At 50.5% G+C, this 23,232-nt stretch overlaps 2 protein-coding genes across 9 annotated transcripts in view; one reads left to right on the forward strand and one right to left on the reverse strand.

Moving 5' to 3' along the window:
• XPO5 (exportin 5) overlaps nucleotides 1-3,927 on the reverse strand; it is a 37,171-nt gene extending 33,244 nt beyond the window's left edge. For 3 of the 5 annotated variants that reach the window (XM_043511564.1, XM_038394908.2, XM_043511566.1), the window contains exons 1-4: nucleotides 3,620-3,927; nucleotides 2,665-2,786; nucleotides 1,883-1,955; nucleotides 121-258 (exon numbers count right to left, since the gene is read on the reverse strand). In XM_043511564.1, coding sequence (XP_043367499.1) covers nucleotides 121-258; nucleotides 1,883-1,955; nucleotides 2,665-2,786; nucleotides 3,620-3,724 — 438 coding nt within the window. In that variant the 5' untranslated portion in view covers nucleotides 3,725-3,927. The remainder of the gene's footprint in view (nucleotides 1-120; nucleotides 259-1,882; nucleotides 1,956-2,664; nucleotides 2,787-3,619) is intronic. The other 2 variants (XM_043511565.1, XM_038394909.2) reach the window with 1 other exon arrangement.
• A 169-nt stretch (nucleotides 3,928-4,096) lies between these two features.
• On the forward strand, nucleotides 4,097-20,395 carry POLH (DNA polymerase eta). Of its 4 annotated transcripts, none has more exons than XM_038394912.2 (10): nucleotides 4,097-4,452; nucleotides 4,531-4,665; nucleotides 5,669-5,895; nucleotides 6,781-6,950; nucleotides 8,160-8,263; nucleotides 14,629-14,748; nucleotides 15,799-15,922; nucleotides 17,471-17,536; nucleotides 18,296-18,468; nucleotides 19,445-20,395. In XM_038394912.2, exons 1-10 carry the CDS (start codon nucleotides 4,316-4,318, stop codon nucleotides 20,286-20,288), a joined length of 2,100 nt encoding a protein of 699 aa, XP_038250840.1. In that variant the 5' UTR covers nucleotides 4,097-4,315; the 3' UTR covers nucleotides 20,289-20,395. The 4 variants fall into 4 exon arrangements, with proteins under 4 accessions (XP_038250840.1, XP_043367504.1, XP_043367502.1 ...); XM_043511569.1 differs by having other exon boundaries at nucleotides 4,190-4,452; nucleotides 19,516-20,395; XM_043511567.1 differs by having other exon boundaries at nucleotides 4,194-4,452; nucleotides 17,471-17,650.
• Nucleotides 20,396-23,232: the final 2,837 nt, after the last annotated feature.

The following is a 23,232-nucleotide window of genomic DNA, read 5'->3' on the forward strand; positions in this document are numbered from 1 at the left end:
AACAGCCTGTGAATCTACTGTAACTCCAGCTTGTTTGACCATGAAATAAGGAAAGGAGACCTAGAATTGTGAGCCACTGGAAGAGTACAGACAAGTTTGACAAACAGGTGTGCTTCATACCCCTTGTTTGGAGAGCGTGTCTAGCTCCTTCAGCATATCAGGCCAGTGCTGAGGCCATTCACGCTTGATCATCTCCACCACAATGCGAGACAGGACGTCCTTAATGTGACTTTCCTCCTCTAAAATATTCTGTGTTCCCTATGAGAGAAAGAAGATGATCACACAAAATGGAGCCAGCTGCCCCCAGAACAATCATTCATACCATGGGGGAGTCTGGCCGCAGACCCAGTGGACAATAAGAAAAACACAAATACACCTTCATCCCAGCTGTTTCTGTCCTGATTGGAACTCCTGCCTTCCCAGGCATTCACAGCTGGCAGGCTCTGTGCACCAGATGACAGTCATCTGAGGAGTAGGTCTTTGAAGACCATCGCCTCCATTGGATGGATTGACAGTTGTGGGTGCGAATTTCCAGGAAACCTCCTGTGGTGGCCAAATGGGAGGAGGACTAGAACTCTAAAGCAACTTTGGGTTCAATCCACAATTCTCCTTTCCCAGACGCTGCTGACCTACAGCACCATACCAAATTGCACGCTCCACAGGAGTCAAGGATATGGTTTTAATGCTACATCTAGCCTTCGTGCAAAGGACAGCAGAAATCCTCTCACCTCAGAGACTCATTTTGGAGCAGTGATCGCTATACTTCAACTGAATGAGTGACAATCTCCACATTTACTGAACCTTCCATCCAAGGACTGCAAAAACACTGTGTAGATAGGAAGCAAACTTCACAACTCCCAGCTCTTCTGAGGTGGATAAGTTATCCCCATTTTACAGAGGAGGATACTGAAGCCGAGAGGGAAATGGTATCTCCCGCATGGTCGTATAGCAAGTAAAGGGCACAGTCTGGAATTGAACTCAGGCCTCCTGTACTTTAACCACAAGGCCATCCTTCCTCCTCACTTTCACATGCCACCTCAACAAAGTGAAAGATCTCTGCAAGAGGTCGTGGGACTCTCAGCCAGAGGTTATGGTTAAGGCTGCATGTATCTGTCACGGAAGGCACGGATTCCGTGACTTTCTGTGACTTTGGTGATTTTTGGTGCGGCTGGCTCAGGGATTGTTTGAACACTCTGGAAGGTCACCAGCAGTGGCAACAGTTTGGGTGTGGGAGGGGGCTTAGGGCTGGGTCAGGGGGTTGGGATGTGGGGCGGCACTTACCTGACCTAGGCAGAAGGGCAGGGGGCTCTGTGCGCTGTCACGGTTTGCAGGCACTGCCCCCACAGCTCCCATTGGCTGCGGTTCCTTGCCAATGGGAGCTGCAGAGCCAGAGCTCATGACGGGGGCAGCGCATGTAGTGCACCTGGCCTTCCCTATCCCACCCCTAGGAGCTGCAGGGACATGTGAAGCCAGATAGGGAGCCTGCCAGCCCTGCCAACCCTCCCCTGCCCCCCAGCACCAGCGGGTTCCCAGGCCATCCCCCCAGCACCTGAGGCACCCCCAGACCGCCCCCTGAGAGCACCCGCAGCCTCCCTGTCCAAGTTTTAGTTAGGAGTATATAGTACCAGTCATGGACAGGTCACGGGCCGTGAATTTTTGTTTGTCCATGACTTTTGCTAAAAATATCTGTGACTAAAACGTAGCCTTAGTTATGGTCCCTTAGCCATAGATTATGGGTCTATTACAAGAGCAGGGGGGTGAGCTCTTGTGGCCTGCAGGGTGCAGGAGGTCAGACTAGATGATCATGATGGTCTCTTCTGGCCTTAAAGTCTATGAGTCTGCTCCATATGGTGGTTTGGCCATGGAGGCAGCCAGCACTTACATTGGATATAAGCCCCATGACATTGTTCTTCAGATAGACCTTCTCGAGGCGAGGCATGCTGTTCCAGCGAAACCTGTCCAACAAAACACACAGAGGGCACCAAGTCAATATGCTGGCACAGATCACTGACTTGTTTTAGAAATCCATCAGCCCTTTGCCCAAGCTAGGGAGGCTGAGGCTGCATCGTTCATTTGCGCTGCCAATACCCAATCCCTTACTGAGCAATGTTATTGGCTGAAGCTAAAATTACAGCCCAGTTAGAGCATCTGCACCGAGATAAGCACAGTTCAGGGAACGGGCAGGATTCGTTAACATCTACAGGAAAAGGACCAAGAGCACAAAATATTGGGTTTGTGGAGCCAATAGAGAAGGATCTCCAAACTGTATAGTGGAGAAGTACTTTTATTAATCTGAAACTAGTGGCAGAGAACTTTACAGTGATCTACTGATAATACTTTCCTGCCTGTCTCCAGCATCTTTTGTCTAAGATCTATGCAATGAATTAACCTGCATGCCCCTCTTGCAGTATTTGCTATTACCCTCATTTTAAACACAGGGAGACAAGGATAGAGATGGGAAGTGACTTGCCCCCTCATGTCACCCAGTGAGTTAATGACAGGGCTCAGTACAGACCCCAACTCTCCTGACACCCTGTCCACTGCTGTAACCAACAGACATCTGGGAACAATAATTAGCACTGACAACTGTGACATGACAGGCCTGTTCTCTCTCCATAGTTTAGGATGGCACCAAATCCATGCAGCCCAAGTGAGCTCCCTTACTTGACCACATGCTCCAAGATCTGAAGACCAAAGTGCCTGACAATGGCTGTCTGGGTTTTCTCTGCCAGCTTCAGACCACAGGGGACACAGATGGGACACTTCTCCTTAAACTCCTCGCAGAACTGAAAAGGAACAAGGATAACAATGAGCCAAAAACTATCAAGTGGCAACGTCGAAATGAGCGTAGGAAAAGTGAAACATTAGGACAATCTGGAGATAAGAGGAAAAACAGAGCTTCAAAACTGCCCACTGCAAGTGGTGAACTCTCCCTGGAAAGCACAGGAGGCTAAGCAAACAATTTCTGTACAATTTCAGCTTCACAGCTAGTGTCTCAAATCCTCATTATCTGGGAATACTTTCCCAATGTGGCCCAATACCGTGAGCTGCCTTCCTGAGGCTACAGACTACTTTCAGCGCCTCTGACGCTGCACAGAGCCTCCTGAGCAGCAGAATGAGAGTCTCTGATGCTCTTCAGACCCTCCTGACAAGCCCTGAAAGAGACAAACTTCAGGGTCATATTCACTTTGGGAAAGGTGCTGCAGCAAAGCCCGGCCCGGGGAAATGCCTGTCTCTATAGACCTTTACTAGAGCGTATCACTGGGGTCCCTAAACACCTGCACAGGGATTAAAGGCAATGCAGGCTGCCAGCTCTCCATGCCACGGAGCAGGGCGAGCCCACAGACGGAGACTGGGGAACCCAGCTCAGGCGGGGCAGAATTCAGGGGTATCGGACACGCGCTGTCCCGGAGCAGACCCATGGGCTGAACCCTCCACAGGGGGCAGAGCCAGGCTGCGGATCGGGCGGGGGGGTGACAGGTTTCAGGGCGGGGGGTGTATCACCGGGCTCCCCGGGATCTGGGGCCCGGGGGTCCAGCTCTGCCCCGGGCCAGGACCCCGGTGGGGAGCGGGCAGCGCTGAGCCCGGCCGCCCCACGCGGACCCCGCTGTCCTGGTACCTTGAGCGCCTCCAGGCGGTAGCGCTGGGTGGAGGCCGGGTCCATGATCACCGTCACCGCCTTCACCAGCTGCTCGCAGAGGCTGCTCACCTGCTCCGCGGACATGGCGGCACCGGGCGGGGCAAGGTCCGCGCGCGGCGACCGGAGCAGGCGAGGACCAGGGGCTACCGCACCGGGAGAGGGAAGGAGCCGGTGCGCAGGCGCGCCCGGGACCAAGATGGCTCCACATACTACGCATGTGCAACGGGGACCGGGAGGCTTCTACGCATGCGCCAAGTGAACCGCGCGACGCTTGAAGGAGGGAAACCGCATGCGCGAAGAGAGGATAACGTCGGTGTTGGCGATTGGGGACATGGTAATGCGCTTGCGCCAACCCCCGTCCTGACTCCTTCATATCCGGCGATCCAATCACAAGCCGCCGCACATACCGCGCCAGCTCTCCGAACCGGAAGAGGGAGCTTATATCACCGGGGCGCGAGAGCAATCCACCACCAACCCCCTCCGCGGGAACTACAGTTCCCAGCAGGCACCGCGGGCCTCCCGCCCTCATCCTGCTGCGCGCGGGGACTACAGCTCCCAGCAGACCGCGCGCGGCGTCACGGCGGGGGCGGGGAGCAACACAAACTGCCCGCCGGGCGCGGTCCGCTAGAGCCGGAGCCGTTGACTTTTCCCGGCGCGCGCGCGGGGCCAGGGGGCATGTCTCGCGGGCGGGAGCGCGTGGTGGCGCTGGCGGACATGGACTGCTTCTTCGCGCAGGTGGAGCAGCGCCGGGAGCCGCGGCTGCGGGGCCAGCCCTGCGCCGTGGTGCAGTACGACGCGTGGCGGGGCGGCGGGTACGTGCTGCCTCTTCCCCCCCCCTCCCCGCCCGGCCCGGCCCGGCCCGCTCCACTCTCTGTACTGTCTCCCCGCAGGATCATCGCCGTCAGCTACGAGGCGCGCGCCTTCGGGATCAGCCGGGGCATGCGGGCGGACGAGGCCCAGCAGCGCTGCCCGCAGCTGGTGCTGGCGCGGGTCCCGGAGGCCTACGGGAAGGCGGATCTCAGCAGGTGAGGCGAGCCCGGGACCTGCTGGGCGTCTGTGCAGCGCCGAGCGCCCTGCTGCAGGGTCGGGGTCCCTCCCTCCTGGGCGCTAGGAGACACTGACCAGAGTGCCCGGGTTTCAGGATGCGACGGAAGAGTGGGAAACCTGCACTAAAGTTTTCCCAGCCACGCCCCGGGTCTGTGCTAGGGCACAGGCAAGGAGCAGCAGAGGCTATGTATGCACTACAGCTCAGCTTGGGATAAATTATGTCTCTCAGGGGTGTGAATAAGCCACCCCCCCCCGGAGCGACATAAATGACACAGACCTAGGCCCCGTGTGGACAGCACGCGACATAGCTACCGCTGCTCACGGGGGCTGGAGTAATGAAGCTGACAGGAGAGCTCTCCCGTTGCTTTAGAGCGTCTTCACTAGCGGTGCTACAACGGTGCAGCTGCACCACTGTAAGCTCTGGTGTAGCCGTAGCCCCACTGGAAGGGTCATCATGGCCTGAGCATAGATGCTTCCTGCATCGACGGAAGGGGTTTTTGCATCAGTGTCATTAATTCATCTCTCCGAGAGGCAATAGCTGGGTTGCTGGGAGAATCCTTCCATCGACTGGCTGTGTTTACGCCGGGGTTAGGTTAGCGTAGTAACATCTCTTAAGGCTGTGGGTTTTTTGGCACCCCTGAGAGATGGAGCTATGCTAGTGCAACTTCTCACTGTAGATTAGCCTTCAGTGTTTGAATTTATCAGGGTGGACTCTTCCCCAACACTAACCTCATATTTAGAAAACCCAACTGAGATGTGCCCTGACTTTCAGCCTCTGAGCTCATGCACATGAGGGTCAGACTAGTATAATTGAATAGTAAGGCAAACATATTAATGCAAAACATAAACTCAGCTTTGGGAGAGGAGCACATCAGTAGAGAAGTTGGATGGAGAGACAAAAGAAAAGAGACCATGGGCTGAGAGGCCGCTGAGTCCCAGGTGCATGACAAAGATTGAGCTCCTTATGTCTTTCTGCTGCAGATACCGAGAGGCCAGCGTAGAGGTGATGAAAGTGATGTCGCGCTTTGCTGTGATTGAGCGTGCCAGCATTGATGAAGCCTACATGGACCTGACTACCGCTGTGCAAGAGAGGCTCAAGAAGATGCAAGGGCAGCCTATCTTAGCAGAGCGGCTGCCAACTACCTACATCCAGGGACTGCCAAATGTCTCTACAACAGCAGCAAAGAATAAGAGTGTGGATTGCAAAGGTAATGTCAAGCCACCAGGCAGATGCGGCTTCTTTTCCTGGAGTTAAGCAGTTCCTTTTTGCTTTTCGTCTTAGTTTATTTCCCTTCAGCTCTAAAGAAAGTGAGGGTAAAATGAAATTGCCCTACACTGCAATTTGTGTCAAAGAGAAAGTAAAATGCAGGCCTCACAGTGTAGAAAAGCCCTAATGCAAGGGAAACAAGGCTGCCCTAAGGAACAGGTGAAAGGCGACTTACTTGTGACTGTGAAAGGCCAGCATTGCAAATAGAGTCTGGGGAAGGATTTCTAGAGTCCCTTTTCCCTGCTTGGCCCTTCCCAACCTCTTTAATCCCTACTTGCCATGCAGAGTGTCCGATCCCAGGGCTCTGTTATCCATGATCTGGTGCTGAAGCTCAAATTCAGACTAAAGTTTCATTTTCAAAAGAAAACATCTATGAGCTGAAATGTACCCAAACAACCACTTGGGAGCACTGTTGTTCATTTAAATAATTGAGCACTTTGCAGATCTGGACAAATGTACCTACAAACTTGGGTCTTATTTAGAGCAAACTCATTTAGTCTGTTTCAGGTTATTCCACAGCAGAGAGCTGTGTGTGAAAGTCTTACCTCATCTCCATCTCCTTCTCCAGCTCCTATTGGTGCAGTTGGGAAGTAGTTGTCTCTGTTTCAATGGTTTGGCAGGAAAGTGACTTGCTTTCCTTTTTCCAAAGGACACGTCTGACAAATAGAATTTCTCCTCTTCTAAATGCACTGGTGCAGGGAGCTTACCTCTCAACCATGGAATAAAGGTGCAATGACAAGTGTGTGGCCACTGTTCATTCTAGCTTGCTAAAACCACCACGCTCCTTGCTGTGTTGGGCTTTAATGCCCTTTGTGCTCTTTTTCAGAGGATCTGCGGCAGTGTGGCTTGCACCAATGGCTTGAGTCGCTGCCTTTTGGTGACATCAGCTGTCCAGAGCTGCAGCTGACAGTAGGAGCAGTAATTGTGGAGGAAATGAGGGCAGCTGTGGAAGCAGTTACCGGACTAAGGTGTTCAGCTGGGATTTCACACAACAAGGTGTGTGTAACACAATCGGGTGGTTTTGTTTCAAGTGGTGTATTTTGATTATGCAGTAAAATAAATGAAACCATCAGAGTCAGCATCTGATGGAATCTGAGCAGAATGGAACACCATGGCCACAGTTAAATGCATGTAGTTGAAAATAATATTAAGCATGGGGATGGGCTGTAATGTGTGCCCAGTACTGTGGAGATGTAAACTACCTAGAACTGGATTCACTTACTGGCCAGGGCTTTGATTTTTCTGGCATATCCCGAGCAGTCAACTCACTGTGGAAAAGATCTTTAAAATGCTCAGGAGAGAGACCTCGCTAGAAATGACTGATCTTAAAGTGAGTGTTTCCTTTCTAGAATGAGGACACCAATTCTGTGACAATAGGAGAGCTTTACTGGTGTAAACTCCTGTTTAATTGGACAGAAAGAACCCTAGTTCAGTGTCTCCCCTCCTCCCACCCCACAAATGCTGATGTGATGTGTGTCAGGTTGGCTTTCTCAGTCTTCCTGTCTGGTGGATGTGCTTTGGGTAATGTATAACCAGCCACCAGCAGCAACCACAGGAACACACACACAGCCAGCTGCAAAGGGGAACTGACTCACTCTGATACTGCAGCTGTGAGTTTTCTGCTGCATTAACTGTAACACCTTTTACTGACTAGCATCTTGTAGGTTTCCTTCTGTAGCACTCTGCTGCTGACCTTGCAGAGAGAAGACTAAAGGAGACACAGCAAGACAGGAGCAGAGAGAATTGAAGAGGAGAGGCCCAGACAGAAAAAACAGGCATGGGGTGGGTAGTAGGGCAGGAGTGTGAGGGCTGCTCTTGGGATTTTAGCACAGTTTCCTGACCAGAACTGAGCTAGCACAACCATGCTAAACATACTGAGTCCTCTAAACTGTCTAAAGCAGGGTTCTGACTCTTCTCAGAGCTAGACTGTTGCAGGTGACACTGTGTTTAAAGACAATTTAGCCAGCACAGTTCAGATCCTGTGGCAGTTAATAACTGGGAATGAAGAGTGGTAGAACCTGAATCTTATCCTCAGAGCTGTGCCCATGGAAAACGCTGTGGAATCCCAAAGCCTACAGAGAGCCCTTCAGCTGTTACCTGGGGGCTCTACTGCAGAACCTAGTAGGCAGTCTTTTTAGAAGCCTGTGGTCCTTTGAGCATGTGGGGTTTGCAGTAATGGGGTTTCCACACTCTTCCATATTCCAGGCACTGGCAAAACTGGCCTGTGGGCTGAACAAGCCCAACCGCCAGACGCTGGTATCCCAGGGATCTGTCTCACAGCTCTTCAGCCACATGCCCATCAGCAGCATGTAAGTATTTGGGAGTCGTGCTTTCGCTGAACCCAGGACTTGGACTGAGCTGGGACCTGACAGTAGAGTGTATCAGCCCCTCTTTCATGCTGCTGCTTTGTTCACCAGAATTTAAGCTTTCATTTAAAAAATAATCTCTAGCTGGTTTGGTTGCCAAGATGCACATTTTAGTTCATGCTCACTCTGCGTGCAAAACTCAGTTGAATATCTTGGAGAGGTGTGAACTGCCCCATTCAGCTCAGTGAGGGTTAATTCAGATGTCCAGTGATGATGATGTAGACATTTTGGGCTTATCTACATGAACATTTAGTTTGCGGCAGGCTGGGGTATGAATCTACCCCATTGCACACTGTCTGTTTGGACCCTGTTTACGCTCACTAACAGTTCCCTAGTGTACTTTAAAACGGGACTAGATCTAAGCGCATTAACAGATGGCTTTTGCGTGGCAAGCTAATTGTGGGGTCAGTTCACACCGTAGCTTGCTAAGAACTAATTCATAGATTCATAGATACTAAGGTCAGAAGGGACCACTCTGATCATCTAGTCCGACCTCCTGCACAGCGCAGGCCACAGAATGTCACCCACCACTCCTATGAAAAACCTCACCCATGTCTGAGCTATTGAAGTCCTCAAATCATGGTTCAAAACTTCAAGGAGCAGAGAAGCCTCCCTCAAGTCAACCATGCCCCATGCTACAGAGGAAGGCGAAAAACCTCCAGGGCCTCTCCAATCTGCCCTGGAGGAAAACTCCCTCCCGACCCCAAACATGGCAATCAGCCAAACCCTGAGCACATGGGCAAGATTCACCAGCCAGATACCCAGGAAAGAGTTTTCTATAGTAACTCAGATCCCATCCATCTAATATCCCATCTCAGGGGATTAGACCTATTTACCCTGAATATTTAAAGATCAATTACTTACCAAAATCCCATCATACCATCTCCTCCATAAACTTATCAAGTAGAATCTTAAAACCAGATAGATCTTTTGCCCCCACTGCTTCCCTTGGAAGGCTATTCCAAAACTTCACTCCTCTGATGGTTAAAAACCTTCATCTGATTTCAAGTCTAAACTTCCTGGTGGCCAGTTTATACCCATTTGTTCTTGTGTCCACATTGGTGCTGAGCTGAAATAATTCCTCTCCCTCTCCTGTATTTATCCCTCTGATATATTTATAGAGAGCAATAATATCTCCCCTCAACCTTCTTTTAGTTAGGCTAAACAAGCCAAGCTCCTTAAGTCTCCTTTCATAAGACAAGTTTTCCATTCCTCAGATCATCCTAGTAGCCCTTCTCTGTACCTGCTCCAGTTTGAATTCATCCTTTTTAAACATGGGAGACCAGAACTGCACACAGTATTCTAGGTGAGGTCTCACCAGTGCCTTGTATAACGGTATTAAAACCTCCTTATCCCTACTGGAAATGCCTCTCCTGATGCATCCCAAAACCGCATTAGCTTTTTTCACAGCCATATCACATTGGCAGCTCATAGTCATCCTATGATCAACCAATACTCCAAGGTCCTTCTCCTCTTCTGTTACTTCTAATTGATGCGTCCCCAACTTATAACTAAAATTCTTGTTATTAATCCCTAAATGCATAACCTTACACTTCTCACTATTAAATTTCATCCTATTACTATTACTCCAGTTTACAAGGTCATCCAGATCCTCCTGTATAATATCCCGATCCTTCTCCGAATTGGCAATACCTCCCAGCTTTGTATCATCTGCAAACTTTATTAGCACACTCCCACTTTTTGTGCCAAGGTCAGTAACAAAAAGATTAAATAAGATTGGTCCCAAAACCGATCCCTGAGGAACTCCACTGGTAACCTCCCTCCAACCTGACAGTTCGCCTTTCAGTAGGACCCGTTGCAGTCTCCCCTTTAACCAATTCCTTATCCACTTTCTGATGTTCATATTGATCCCCATCTTCTCCAATTTAACTAATAATTCCCCATGTGGCACGGTATCAAATGCCTTACTGAAATCTAGGTAAATTAGATCCACTGCATTTCCTTTATCTAAAAAATCTGTTACTTTTTCAAAAAAGGAGATTAGGTTGGTTTGGCACGATCTACCTTTTGTAAAACCATGTTGTATTTTGTCCCATTTACCATTGACTTCAATGTCCTTAACCAATTTCTCCTTCAAAATTTTTTCCAGGACCTTGCATACTACAGATGTCAAACTGGCCTGTAGTTACCCGGATCACTTTTTTTTCCTTTCTTAAAAATAGGAACTATATTAGCAATTCTCCAATCATTCGGTACTATTCCTGAGTTTACAGATTCATTAAAAATTCTTGCTAATGGGCTTGCAATTTCAGGTGCCAATTCCTTTAATATTCTTGGATGAAGATTATCTGGGCCCCCCGATTTAGTCCCATTAAGCTGTTTCAGTTTCGCTTCTACCTCTGATATGGTAATATCTACCTCTATATCCTCCTTCCCATTTGTCATGCTACCATTATCCCCAAGATCCTCTTTAGCCTTATTAAAGACTGAGGCAAAGTATTTGTTTAGATATTGGGCCATGCCTAGATTATCTTTAACCTCCGCTCCATCCTCAGTGTTAAGCGGCCCCACTTCTTCCTTCTTATTTATATGGCTATAGAACCTTTTACTATTGGTTTTAATTCCCTTTGCAAGGTCCAACTCTACTCGACTTTTAGCCTCTCTGACTTTATCCCTACATCTTCTGACCTCAATTAGGTAGCTTTCCTTGCTGATCCCTCCCATCTTCCACTCCCTGTATGCTTTCTGCTTCTTCATAATCACCTCTCTAAGATGCTTGCTCATCCAGCTTGGTCTACAACTCCTTCCTATGAATTTTTTCCCCTTTCTTGGGATACAGGCTTCCGATAGCTTCTGCAGTTTTGATTTAAAGTAATCCCAGGCCTCAACTACCTTTAGATCCATAAGTTCTTCAGTCCAATCCACTTCCCTAACTAATTTCCTTAATTTTTGAAAGTCAGCCCTTTTGAAATCAAAAACTCTAGTTGCAGATTTATTTTTGTTAATCCTTCCATTTAGTTTGAACTGAATTAGCTCATGATCACTTGAGCCAAGATTGTCCCCTACAACCATTTCTTCTATGAGGTCCTCGCTACTCACCAAAATTAAATCTAAAATGGCATCCCCTCTAGTCGGTTCAGCAACTACTTGATGAAGGAATCCATCAGCTATCGCATCTAGGAAAATCTGAGCCCTATTATTATTACTAGCACTGGTCCTCCAGTCTATATCTTGGAAGTTAAAGTCTCCCATGATCACGCAGTTTCCATTAGTATTTACTTTATTAAAGACATTAAAAAGGGCTCTATCCATATCCAAATTAGATCCCGGAGGTCTATAGCACACCCCAAGCACTATCGTAGGAGAGGCTTTACTAGTTTTCTTCCCCAATGTAATTTTTGCCCAGACAGACTCTGTCTTATCCATTGCATCGCTTCTTATTTCTTTACATTCTAACTCATCGTTGATATACAATGCTACTCCACCCCCTTTACCTTTGTTTCTGTCTTTCCTAAACAGCACATACCCTTCAATACCTGTAGTCCAGTCATGACTACTATTCCACCATGTTTCTGTTATCCCTATAATATCTGGTTTCACTTCCTGCACCAGTAGCTCTAGTTCCTCCATTCTGTTACCTAGGCTCCTCGCATTGGTGTACAAACATCTTAATTTTTGCTGTTCGGCCTCGCTCACATTTTGTACCCTATTAGGCACAGTCATTCTACAGCCAGTATAACCTATTAGACTAGTATCCACACCGCCCTCGCTCCTTATATACATTCTCCTACCCATGGATGTATCCTTTCTTACTTCATCTTCTTCCCTCTCAATGCTAAAATCTGGTGTGGAGATTTTCTGGACATCTCCCATCCATCTCCCCCCAATTCCTAGTTTAAAGCTCTCTTTATCAGTTGTGCCAGCCTCGATCCTAGAAGTCTATTTCCTTCCCTACTCAGATGAAGTCCATCCCGAGAGAACTGACCTCTGTCCGTGAATGCCTCCCAGTGGCCATACATCCCAAAGCCCTCCTTATAGCACCACTGCCTAAGCCATCTGTTGACAGTCATAATCTTGTCACACCTTTGTTGCCCTTCTCTAGGAACAGGAAGGATCCCGCTAAAGATCACCTGAGCCTCAATTTCCTTAAGCGTCTTCCCCAGCCTAGCATAGTCTCCCTTGATACTTTCCAGCGAGAATCTGGCTGTATCATTTGTTCCCACATGAAGGATAATTAGGGGATTCTTTCCCGCTCCCTTGAGGATCCTTTTCAACCTCAGGTCTACATCCCGTATCTTAGCACCCGGAAGACAGCACACCCTTCTATTCTCAGGATCAGCTCTAGTTACAGGCCTGTCTATTCTTCTCAATAAAGAGTCCCCGATCACATAGACCTGCCTTTTCCTGGTGACAGTGCTATTCTCCAGTCTCTCCCCTGTTCCCTCTGGCTGCAAGTTCTTTCCATTCCTGTTTTCCCTTATAATCCTCTTCAACCCATCCTGTATCCTCCTGGGGCTCATATTTGGTGTAGTCTCCCTTGACTCTTCCCCTTTTTCTATAGGGCTAGCCTCTCTTCTCTTCTTCCTTACCCTTCCACCTTCAGCGACTACCTGCTGAGCCCCTTCATTTTCCAACTCTGCAAACCTGTTCCTAAGCTCTATTTCTCCTTCACTAGCCCGTCTTTTTCTCTGCCTGGTTCTTTGAGTCACATGTTTCCACTGACCACTTTCCTCATCCAGTCTCTCCTCAAAATTCCCCAGCCCTGCTTCCATCCGTGAGTCTGAGCTTTTCCCTTCAGATACCTCATATCTTTGCTCCATCATCTGCTCAAACCCCTTCCTAAACTCAACCAGACTTTCCACCTGCATCTCCAAACCTCAGATCTTTTCCTCCATCAGCTCTATCAGACGGCATTTCATGCAGACAAAACTCTTACCGGTTCCCCCCTCCAGGATCATGTACATACCACAGCTTCCACATCCAGTCATCCTCAATGTGTCTTTCACTGCAGGAGTCACTCCCACAGCTGCCTCTGTATGTGTCATCTCCTTCCCACCTAAATCCTGTTAATCTGGGAAACACAAGCCACACCAAAAAGACCACCCCCCCAGCAAAAGCAAACCCCAAACAAGCACCACAATGCAAACTCCCCTTGCAAACTCCCACTCAAACTCCCCTGTTTAGAGCTCTGTTAGCTAGCTCCTGTGCTGCTGCAGCTGTCTGTGCCACTGCCTGACTGGCTGGCTACCTTTATAGGGCCCCTAGTCAGAAGCCCCACCCCCTAGGCAGGGCTCAGCTGCTCTCAACACAAAGCCCCACCCCCTAATCAGGCTCAGCTGCTCTCCCAGCACAAAACCCCTACACACACACACAAAGACAAATACTAAAAATACAAAACCAAGTACAACTACCTTCTCCTCCAACAGAACTCCCACTCAAACTCCCCTGTTTAGAGCTCTGTTTGCTAGCTCCTGTGCCGCTGCAGCTGTCTGATTGTTCGTAGACAAGCCCTTAAAATATTAAATACTTCATTGCTCGTTAATGCATGCAAGAAAAGAGAAGGGGGATCCTATTGGGAAGATCTGCACAAATTTACTGAGCGTGACATCTCATTGACACCATGAGTGACTGGGTTTGGGAGATGCTGTCATTCGCTTTTTCCCCAATGAAGGAGGCAAGCCCAAAAGGCCTACCAGAGTTCAATTGGCATCATTTGAACCTGTTGCCTAAGGTGTAGCTAAGCACAAGAAGTGCAGTTGGACAACATGCAAGGCTCACCAAGTGGAAACATGCAGACTCCTCGTGCTTGGTGTATTCTGACTTTAGTGTTGGGGAGCTGAGCACCAGGAGCTTGGAGAACATGCACGGTTATATTCTGAACATCTGCACAATCTACTATGAACCATGTCTCAGGAACAATGGTGGAGCTGAAAAAGTAACCACCAGCTTTTCCAGTCGGAAGCCGTGCTCAAGAGCTGCAAAGTTAGCATCTGTCTTCAGGCAGCTACTCCTGGGGTCTTTTCTGCTCACACAGGAATGGCTAGACCTGGGGAGGGGGCAGGGAAGAGTGAGTGAACAAATAGATTTTAAGCAAGGGAGGGTGCTGTCTTTCTGCATTTATGCCTTTTCTCTCCCTGTTCCTATGCGACCACGTCTCAGGCTAGGAATTAATGAGCTGTCCCATCCTCACTGGAATCATGTGTTGCTCCTCGGTCAAGGAGTCTGGCCAGCCAGCACTGCTCCCTCACCTATCCTGCTTCTTGCCAGTGAATGGGAGCTGGGGCGTGCTGAACATGCTTCAGTCTCCATGTGACAATTCTCTTCTATGTTTCCTTCTTCTCCTGCAGCCGGCACCTGGGAGGGAAGCTGGGTGCCTCCATCACAGACGTACTGGGAGTGGAGTACATGGGGCAGCTGACCCTATTCAGCGAGTCACAGCTCCAAACTCACTTCGGAGACAAGACTGGGTAGGTGACATGCTGGCTTCTAGGCTGCCGGTCTCCATAGGATAATGGGCTTGTGTTCTCCCTCCTCTTCATCAGTAGATCTGTAGGCCATTCTGCTGAGGTTGTTGCGCAGGAGAGTTTCTGTCTGGGCCTTTTCAGGGTTGCATTGAGACAGTGTCCTGTAATGGTCTGCTAGGCACAAGCACTGGCTTCTGATCTTTCCAAGCACCTGTCCATCCTCCCAAGGCTAAGCGCTTGTTTGCCATTCAGCTGTCCCCTGTATGCTGCTGTGGAGTATGTGCTGCTCCAGGGACACAACCCAAGCTCCGGAGCAGGTTAGAGAAGATGGAATGGGAGACAGGCAGTGCTCAGACCCAGCACGGAGGCTTCATCATTTAAGTGTTGGGAGCTTAGGAATACCAGTCCCAAGCTTGGGCATTGGGAGCTTAGGATACCAGTCTGAAGCCTGAAATGTCCAATGCACAGAACAGTGGCTGGGAACCTCTAGTCTAGGGAATGCTGCTGTCGTAGGGAGGGAGTTGGGGCACTTGAGCAATAACTGCTGTAAGGTATTTCTCCATTAGTAGCTGAATGAAACCTGCTGCTGGCTGCCATTGCAGCTGCCTGGGGAGCTGGAACTTTCACCTGAATGTAGTTTAAAATGGCCAAGCAGAGAAGCAGCCCATTGCTTCAGCTAGCTGAAGTCACCTAGCTCTGTAGCCCCAGATGCAGCCAGTGTGAGATGCAGTTGGGGTCATAGCTGTGCAGTACTCTGCAGGAGTAAAGGACTCTGTGCTAAGGGGTGAGTCCCATGGGGCCCATTGTGTGGTTTATCTAACTGCCAGCCTACGCAGGTCTAGGCCAGGAGAATTCAAGTGGCTGGCTGGGTTTAGAACAGGAAGTTGTCCCTGAACCCTGCCTGTGTGCACTGCCCCAGGAATCCCTGGGGCCTAGTTTCACATGCAGGTATGCAGGAGCCATGAGGTCTTCCTGATCAGATTACTCAGTGAGCTCAGGAAGAGAGATGGACCATTATCAGCCTTAATCTCAAACCTCATGTGGGACTTTTAGGTCCTGGCTCTATGATCTGTGCAGAGGAATTGAACAGGAACCTGTGAAACCCAGGCAATTGCCTAAGTCCATTGGATGCAGCAAGAACTTCCCTGGGAAAGCAGCCTTGACCACTCAGAAGCAGGTAAGAGAGCATGAGATCTCCTGAGCAGAACTGGTTTGGACCTGAGATGGGGATAGCCACTGATCCATTCCACAGGCTGCAGCCCCCTCCCTCTGGGCTCAGACTGTGTTGCAAGAGCTGCTGCATTTCACCATGCTGAATGCAGCGCCCTGAAATCGGGCTCTTAGGCTTTGTAGAATCTGTGCACCAGCAGCTGTGTAATTCCTTGGGGAAACACCTTGCATCTCCCTCTGTCAGCAGGGAACAGGAGTCTCTCAGCCCTTCATACACTACAGCACACTGGTCAGTGTGGAGAGAGGGGAGGGAGTGTTCCTTTATCCTGTCCTCTCCACAGCTGTGCGCACAATCCCTTCTTGGCACTGATGGATTTCTGTCCCCTTGGTCCTGCTGTGCCTGAGGGAGCACCTGGATGCGCCAGGATGAGAATGTCCTGTACACTATAGTCTGCCTTTGCCTTCGCTGCAAGCTGTGCTCCTGCTGCCTCTCAGTCTGCCTTGGTTAACTGCAGCTAGTGGGAGCTTGGAGGAAGACCACCAACTGATTGTGCTGCTGAAATTCTCTGTCATCTAGCTGCGTCTGTCAGGGTTGCTGGCCTTTACTTCTGTTACTAAGCCTCTTCTCCAAGGGGAATCCAGATTCCTGCTGGAAAGGAGCTTTTAAATGCCTGGATGGAATGAAAGTCCTTGTGTGACTGCAGCCGTGCAAGTGATGGTAAACCTGCTGCTAACACAAATGCCACCCACGTCAGTTGGGCCCATACTGGAGGGCACCTTGTTTTTGGGCAGGGTGGGAGAGGGTTCTTTAAGCATCCATATGATAGAGTAGCACAAAGCTGAGCTCTGAATCTCCCAGCCTGCTTTCAGATCCATTAAATGGACATTGTCATGTTAGAAACTCTGTCCTTCCTTGTGTTGCTAACAGCTGAGAAGATGGGAGCGATGATGGTTCTAAAAATCTACAGGATTTCTGCACTTGCTGCGTTTCCCTTGGCCTCAGATAATGTCACTAGAAGATCTGTCCCTTTCAGATTCCCAGCACTGACACATGCTGCAATATCTGGGATGCTCTAGATCAATGGTCTCCAAAATGGGGTGCGCCAGAGGATTCCTGGGGGTTTGTGGCAGGAGGAGCGCCGCTGGATGGCACGCTGCCGTTTTTTTTTCTTTGGCAGCAGCTCTGCATGCTGGCGGCAGGTCTTCTGCTCTTCTTTCTTCGGCGGCACTTGGGGGTGCACGATCCAAAAACTTTGGAGACCACTGCTCTAGATTCTAGGGCATGGTGGATGCATCTCAGATTAAAACTAAACCCCGTCTCCCCTGGCTTTATTGATTCTCTGGAAGCATTTGTGGTGATCTTGGGGTTTGTAAGAAACTGACCTTGTGGTCCTAGTTTGAGCCGAGTGCCCCTTGAATGTTCCTCACTGCCTGTCAGCAGCTTGCCGAGTGTGGTGGTGATCAGGGCTGACTTCCAGGTCTGTAACAGCAGCTGCTTGGATGTGTGTGGGGATGTCCTGGGGCTGTATCAAATGCTGCTGTGTCCTGCTTGCAGGTGCAGCACTGGCTTCTGCAGATGGCCTTGGAGCTGGAGGAGAGACTGAGCAAGGACAGAGACCAAGTAAGGCGGGGCTTGAGGGTTTTCTGCCTCTCTTACTGTGGGGCTGGGCCAGAGGCAGCAGGGTCTCCGCTACCTGAGCTGTCTGGCACCAGCCTGGGGGATGTGGTGACTGTGGTGAGTGGCAGAGGAAGTTGCCCTGCATTCAAATGCACAGCTGCTGGCTGACTAAGTTAAGAGGTTAGGAAGGACCCAGAGAGGGAAAGGTGCTGTAGGAGGGCCTGACTCCAAAATACCCTGAGCTAACCACTGTCCTCCTCTTCCCTCCCTTAATGAATGCGAGCATTAGGTACACATGAGGGGATGAATGTGCTGGGGCAGGCAGCTTCCTCTCTCTGCACCTCAGTTCTAGCATGTGTTTCTTGCTGGCTCACTTCTGGGAGCCCAGCCCTGCACCCCTAAAAGTGAACGAGCTGCTTTATAACCCATGGGTCTTACGTTGCTGGCCAGGGTTGAGACTAACCTGGCAGCTATGCTGTATTGTGATGTGGATAAAGGGGAATGTACCTGTGTAGGGCTGGAAGCAGGGATGACACCCCCTCCCCACATACATGCACAAGGTGTATGAGCCCCTCACACACTCAACATCCACCTCAGACTGTGATGGTGACAGACAGCAGCTGATCCTGCCAGGGCAGGTGGTGGCATTGGATTGTAAAGTTACTGGCTGGCAGTGCAATGCTCCAGGCTGAGTGCCTTCCTGAGCACGTTCCTGGCATTCACTGTTTTGCCCTGTACTGCAGCTGTGTCCTCTCTCCACAGAACTGCCGGGTGGCCAAACAGCTGACTGTTAGCATCCGCATGCTAGGCGATCAGCGAGCCAGTGGCCTGTCGCGCTGCTGTGCCCTGCCCCGCTATGACGCCCACAAGATCAGCATTGATGCCTTCATGATCATCCGAAACTGCAATGTGGCTGGAGCCCAGCAGGCTGCATGGTGAGCAGGTCCCCTTCCTGGCCTCGGGGTTGGTGTGCTGGAGGGGGGCTGGGCTGTGCCCTGGGAGATGACACATGCAGGACAATGGGGCTGTGCTGAATACAGACATGAGCAGGGATTGAATTTGGAAGGAGCTGGCTCAGGCAGAGAGAGCTGTGGCCCTCAGAGCTGGAAGACACAAGGCGCATGTTGTCTTGGGCTCAGCTGCAGGTGAGTACTACCCACCCAGAAGGGCAGCTATTGAGCATCATCCTCCCCCAAACCCCTACCCTGCAGTGCTAACTTCCACCTTCAGCATCTGGGCAGTGCCAAAAGAAAGGGGGGCAGGGCTGTGCTCCTCTGGAGTTGGAATGAACTGAGCTGTACTGTTGCAGCGTGAGTACCTGGCTGACTTGTGCTCAGGGTGCCATCATCCCTGGGCTAGCCAGAAGAGAATGGCTGTGCTCTGGTGGTCAGGGGGACAAGATGCTTGTTGGGCAGAGAGGGCATGGGGGGGAAATAAAAGCACTTTTAAGTACAACCTGTTTCCTTTCCACCTTCATGTCCTAGCTTGGGCAGTGACTCCTTCAGGACAGCTCATCCCTGACTGGGAGCCTGAGAGTTGCAGGAGCTCCCACCCCTGGCAGATGGGACTGAGGGTTCAGGCTCCTTGCCAGAATCCAGGGGGCCTGGCTAGTGCCTCTGCTCAAGTCACATTCCTCAAGGAAGCGCTGCTTTGCTCCTGGCAGTGACACAGGCAATCTGCAGCGCCAAGGCCTCTTACTGCAAAGTCATGAGGAGGAGGGGGTAATAGTGTTTGGCTAACAGGCATGACTAAAACATCCTCCCCTACCAGCCCACCAATGTCCTGTTGTCTCAGCTGCTGCACTGTTAACATGCCCAGGGAAACCTGACACACTTACTTAAATCCTGCCTTGAAAGGCTTCTCACTACTTGGGCTGGGTCTGAGCTGCTGCTAATCTGCTTTTCTCCACAGGTCCCCTCCGCTTACATTTCTGCATATCTACGCAAGCAAATTTTCTGAGGCTCCCACACTCTCTCCTGCAGGCATTGCTGCCTTCCTGACCAGTGATGCCCAGTGTACCCTGCCATCTGGTACCAAGGCAACCAGCCCAAATGTCAAGTGCACTGGGAGCCCAAGAAAAGAGCCCAGTAAGAAGCCCATGAACGCTATTGAGGCCTTTTTCTGGAAGGCAGCAGAAAGGCAGCGAGCCCGTGTGGCCACAGGGCCCTGCCTGCCTGGTGTCCCCAGTGCAGAGGCAGAGTTGTCAGTGCCTGATCCCTGTGGCCGGAGTGAGAGAGACGGTCTCATCCTTGGCAAGAGTCAGACTCCAGAAGCCCTTGTGAGGCACAGTCCCAAGGGTGGCAGCTCCCCCTCCCCATACAGACGGCTTCCCCCTGAGGAGTTGCTCCGTTATCCTGCAGAAAGGCCCTCTGCTGACCCAGCCTCCAGGAGCACTCTAAAAACAGAATCAGCTGGAACAGATGCTTCCCAACTACCTGAGTGGAAGGAGCAGAGTTTGCCACGCTCTGCTGGGTTTTCACAAGGCCCTGCCAGCTCACCAGACCAGCTGCACTGTGAAAAGTGTGGCCAGCAGGTGCCAGTGTGGGAGCTCCTGGAGCACATGGACTATCACTTTGCTGTGGAGCTGCAGAGCTCCTTCTCAGAACCCAGCCCCCTCAGGGCCCCTGCTGCTACTTCCAGTTCTCCTGCCAAGAGCAAAAGCAAAGCCAAGAGCCCTGGTGGCTCCAGTGCAAAGCGACCCAGGCAAGGAGTGACCAGGACTCTGGAATTCTTCTTTAAACGGCTGCCCCCCTAGGAGCTCCAGGACCATTTTGGCCTGAAATTGAGTGATTTGTGAAGTTTTTATCCTTTCCTTAAAGAACTTTTTATTCAAAGATTGCATAATAAATGTCTGGAACCTAATGAGGCTCTTGGGAAAACTCAGCAGGGAAATACACCCACCTTTTCACCTGGCAGATTTTGGTAACATTTCTCCTGCCTCTAGGTGCTGATGCTGACAAACAGTGTCAGGATGGCACAGCACACATAGTGAGCAGGCATTCCCATGGTTCCATCACTGGGCATTGCTCTGCAAACAGTAATGGATGTTACACTTGCAATGCTCCTGTGAGTTGGGAAGTGTCATTATCCCCATTTTACAGCTGGGGAGCTACAGCCCAGAGGGACAGTGATTGCCTCAGGGAGAGCTGTAACTCCTGCAGTGCCTTAACCACAGGATCTTCCTTCCTGTTTGACTATTCTAGTACCTCCATTCCTTGCTACTGGGGCAGAGAGTGGGGCAATGTGGTAGCTGAGCCCTACGTTCCACACTCCTTCACCAGCATCCTACAGTACAGGGGGAGTTTCTCTAATCAGTCCTGTCTGAGAAGCTGCCATCAGTGCTACAGAGTCTCCAGGGGCACAGTGATGCTCTACAGCAGGGGTGGGCAAGCTTTTTGGCCTGAGGGCCACAATGGGGTTCTGAAACTGTATGGAGGGCTAGGAAGGGAAGGCTGCACCTCCCCAAACAGCTTGGCCCTTGCCCCCATCCAACCATCCCTGCTCCTTGTCCCCCAACTGCCCACTGGGCCTCCACCCCCCACCCCTATCCACACCCCCATGCTTATCCAACTGATCCCTGTCCTGATTGCCCCTGGGACCCCTTGCCCCTTATCTAATGCCCCCCTCTGCTCACTGCCCCCTTACCATGCTGCTCAGTACACCAGGACTGACAGATGCAAGGCCCACGTTGAGCCAGTTACGCCACCATGCAGTCTAGAGCATCAGGGCAGGCCAGTGGTTCTTGGAGCTGTGCTGCCTGGAAGGAACTTGCAGCCCCCCTGCCCAGAGTGCTGGTGGCACAGAGAGCGGAGACTGCAGGGGTGTGGCCAGGGTCTCGAGGGCCAGGACAGATGTGGCCCACAGGCTGCAGTTTTCCCACCTCTTATCTACAGCTTTGTTCTGTCAGCATGGTCTCATGTATGGAGGGATGTGATCCATTCCTCTGGGACAAGTGTGTTAGCTCTAGTCCCCTTCGAGGGAGGTTTTTTCAAAGTCATGCCAGCATACTGTGCAGACCTTTCTTCCTCTCAAGGCAGGGAAGCGAAGGCATGGTACAGTGCATTGCTGTTGTAGATTATGGCAGAGCAGTACAGGTGAGGAGGGTCAAATAGCACTTGCAGCCTACAAGCCATTACAGTAGCATCAGCTCAGTGCTGGGCTCTGATACGCACAAGGCAACCCTGACCCAGAAGAGATGTGTGCTTCCTGTGAGATGGCCTGAGCAGCAAGGCCCCAGAGCTCAGTGGATCTGTGAGTGTCCTATGCCAGTGTCCCATGACCCCAGTAATGATATGGGGTGTAGTTGAAGTCCAGAACTAGAGCCCTTTGGGGGGAGGACAAAGAGACTTGAAAATCACATTCTTCCAAAATCAAACCCACTGCTTGCAGGGGAAGAGGAGAATGGGCTAATAGAGTCCCTCGGAGAGGCCACATCACTCAGTTTATGTTGCTTCTAAAAGCATGTTCTTTACCCCAAGCATGAAAACAATGTGCTCTACAGCCCCTTGTTACTGGCCCAGTTCTCCCCTGCTGCACCAAGGAGTCTACAAACATCTTTAGGACTTTTGCTGGCAGGCTGGGAAGTGATAGCTCACCTTGGGGGGATGAAAAGGGCTGGCTTGGCACTTACTACCCTTGCAGCAGAGCAGACAGCACTAGAATGTGTAGGGAACAAGCCTGAACTGTACTGTATTCAGAGACTGAGGAGCCATCAGACTGCACAGCTAGCACAGAGCTCAGCGAATAGGGAAATAACCCTCCTGTAGATGATTTCTTGAGGCTTGGGTCCTGTTCAAGGCACTAGTCACTGCCATGCAATTGAACTTAGTACTGTGTGGGAAATGCAGCTCTGGGTGTGGTTCATAAACTCTAGCCTTGCAGGCAGTTTCATCAGCTGTGAGATTCTCCTTAAGTGAGCAGCAGCTGGACAGCCTCGGGATCCTACTGCTGAGTGTAGATAGCAGGGAGCATGCTACAGCCGTATTTGCATGATTATTTCCCTTCCCTTCCCCCATTAGCTCAACTGCAACAGCAAGTTCTTGCATCAGTTACTAGCTCTGCCTCAGCCAGAGCCTGCTGCTTTGTCCTCTGGGATGCTCCTTAGTGTTAGTGCAGTTCTAATACCTTCCAGTCCATCTCACTCCTGTAGCTTTTTTGAGGGGGGTGGAGGTAGGGATGTACAGCAGCATAGGAAAGGAATTCTGCTTCACAGTGCTGCCCTTAGTCATTTGGGAGGGACAGAATTAAAATGACCCTCCCACTAATGTTAGGCCTCCACTTTAGAAAGAAATGATGGGTTTTCACACTCCCCTGAATAGATGTTACAACCTGTTTGGTGGGATTGCATCACTTTGCTGTCACAACAGCTGTTTCCTGCAGGGCAATCAAGAAATGAAACTCAGGTGGTGGCCAAGGCCATAAAATAGAAAACAGGCAGAGTAAGAAAAGATGCATCCAACTGGGATCCGCTGAGATGTTGGTCAAGATAAGGAAGGGAGGAGACAGGTCCAGTGGGTCACCTTCAGTGATGCACGCTGCAAGAACTGCTCCTGCACTTCAATCCATTCAAGGAGAAACACTGGAGCATTTCCAGTTTTGTTAGTCTCCTCTGTATGGGTGTGGAAGGAATAGATTTTTGAAGCAGTAAATGTCAAACATCCATTTCACTGTAGGCATCCAGACTGCTGAGAAAATATTTC

Source organism: Dermochelys coriacea, chromosome 3 (assembly GCF_009764565.3).
Source record: "Dermochelys coriacea isolate rDerCor1 chromosome 3, rDerCor1.pri.v4, whole genome shotgun sequence".
Classification (NCBI taxonomy): Eukaryota; Metazoa; Chordata; order Testudines; family Dermochelyidae; genus Dermochelys; species Dermochelys coriacea.

Coding starts and splice junctions, on each gene's coding strand:
- POLH (XM_043511567.1), top strand. CDS start 4,316: ATGTCTCGCGGGCGGGAGCGCGTGGTGGCGCTGGCGGACATGGACTGC. Junction 5,896..6,780: donor TAAGAGTGTGGATTGCAAAG/GTAATGTCAAGC, acceptor GCTCTTTTTCAG/AGGATCTGCGGCAGTGTGGC. Junction 15,923..17,470: donor CCTTGACCACTCAGAAGCAG/GTAAGAGAGCAT, acceptor TCCTGCTTGCAG/GTGCAGCACTGGCTTCTGCA.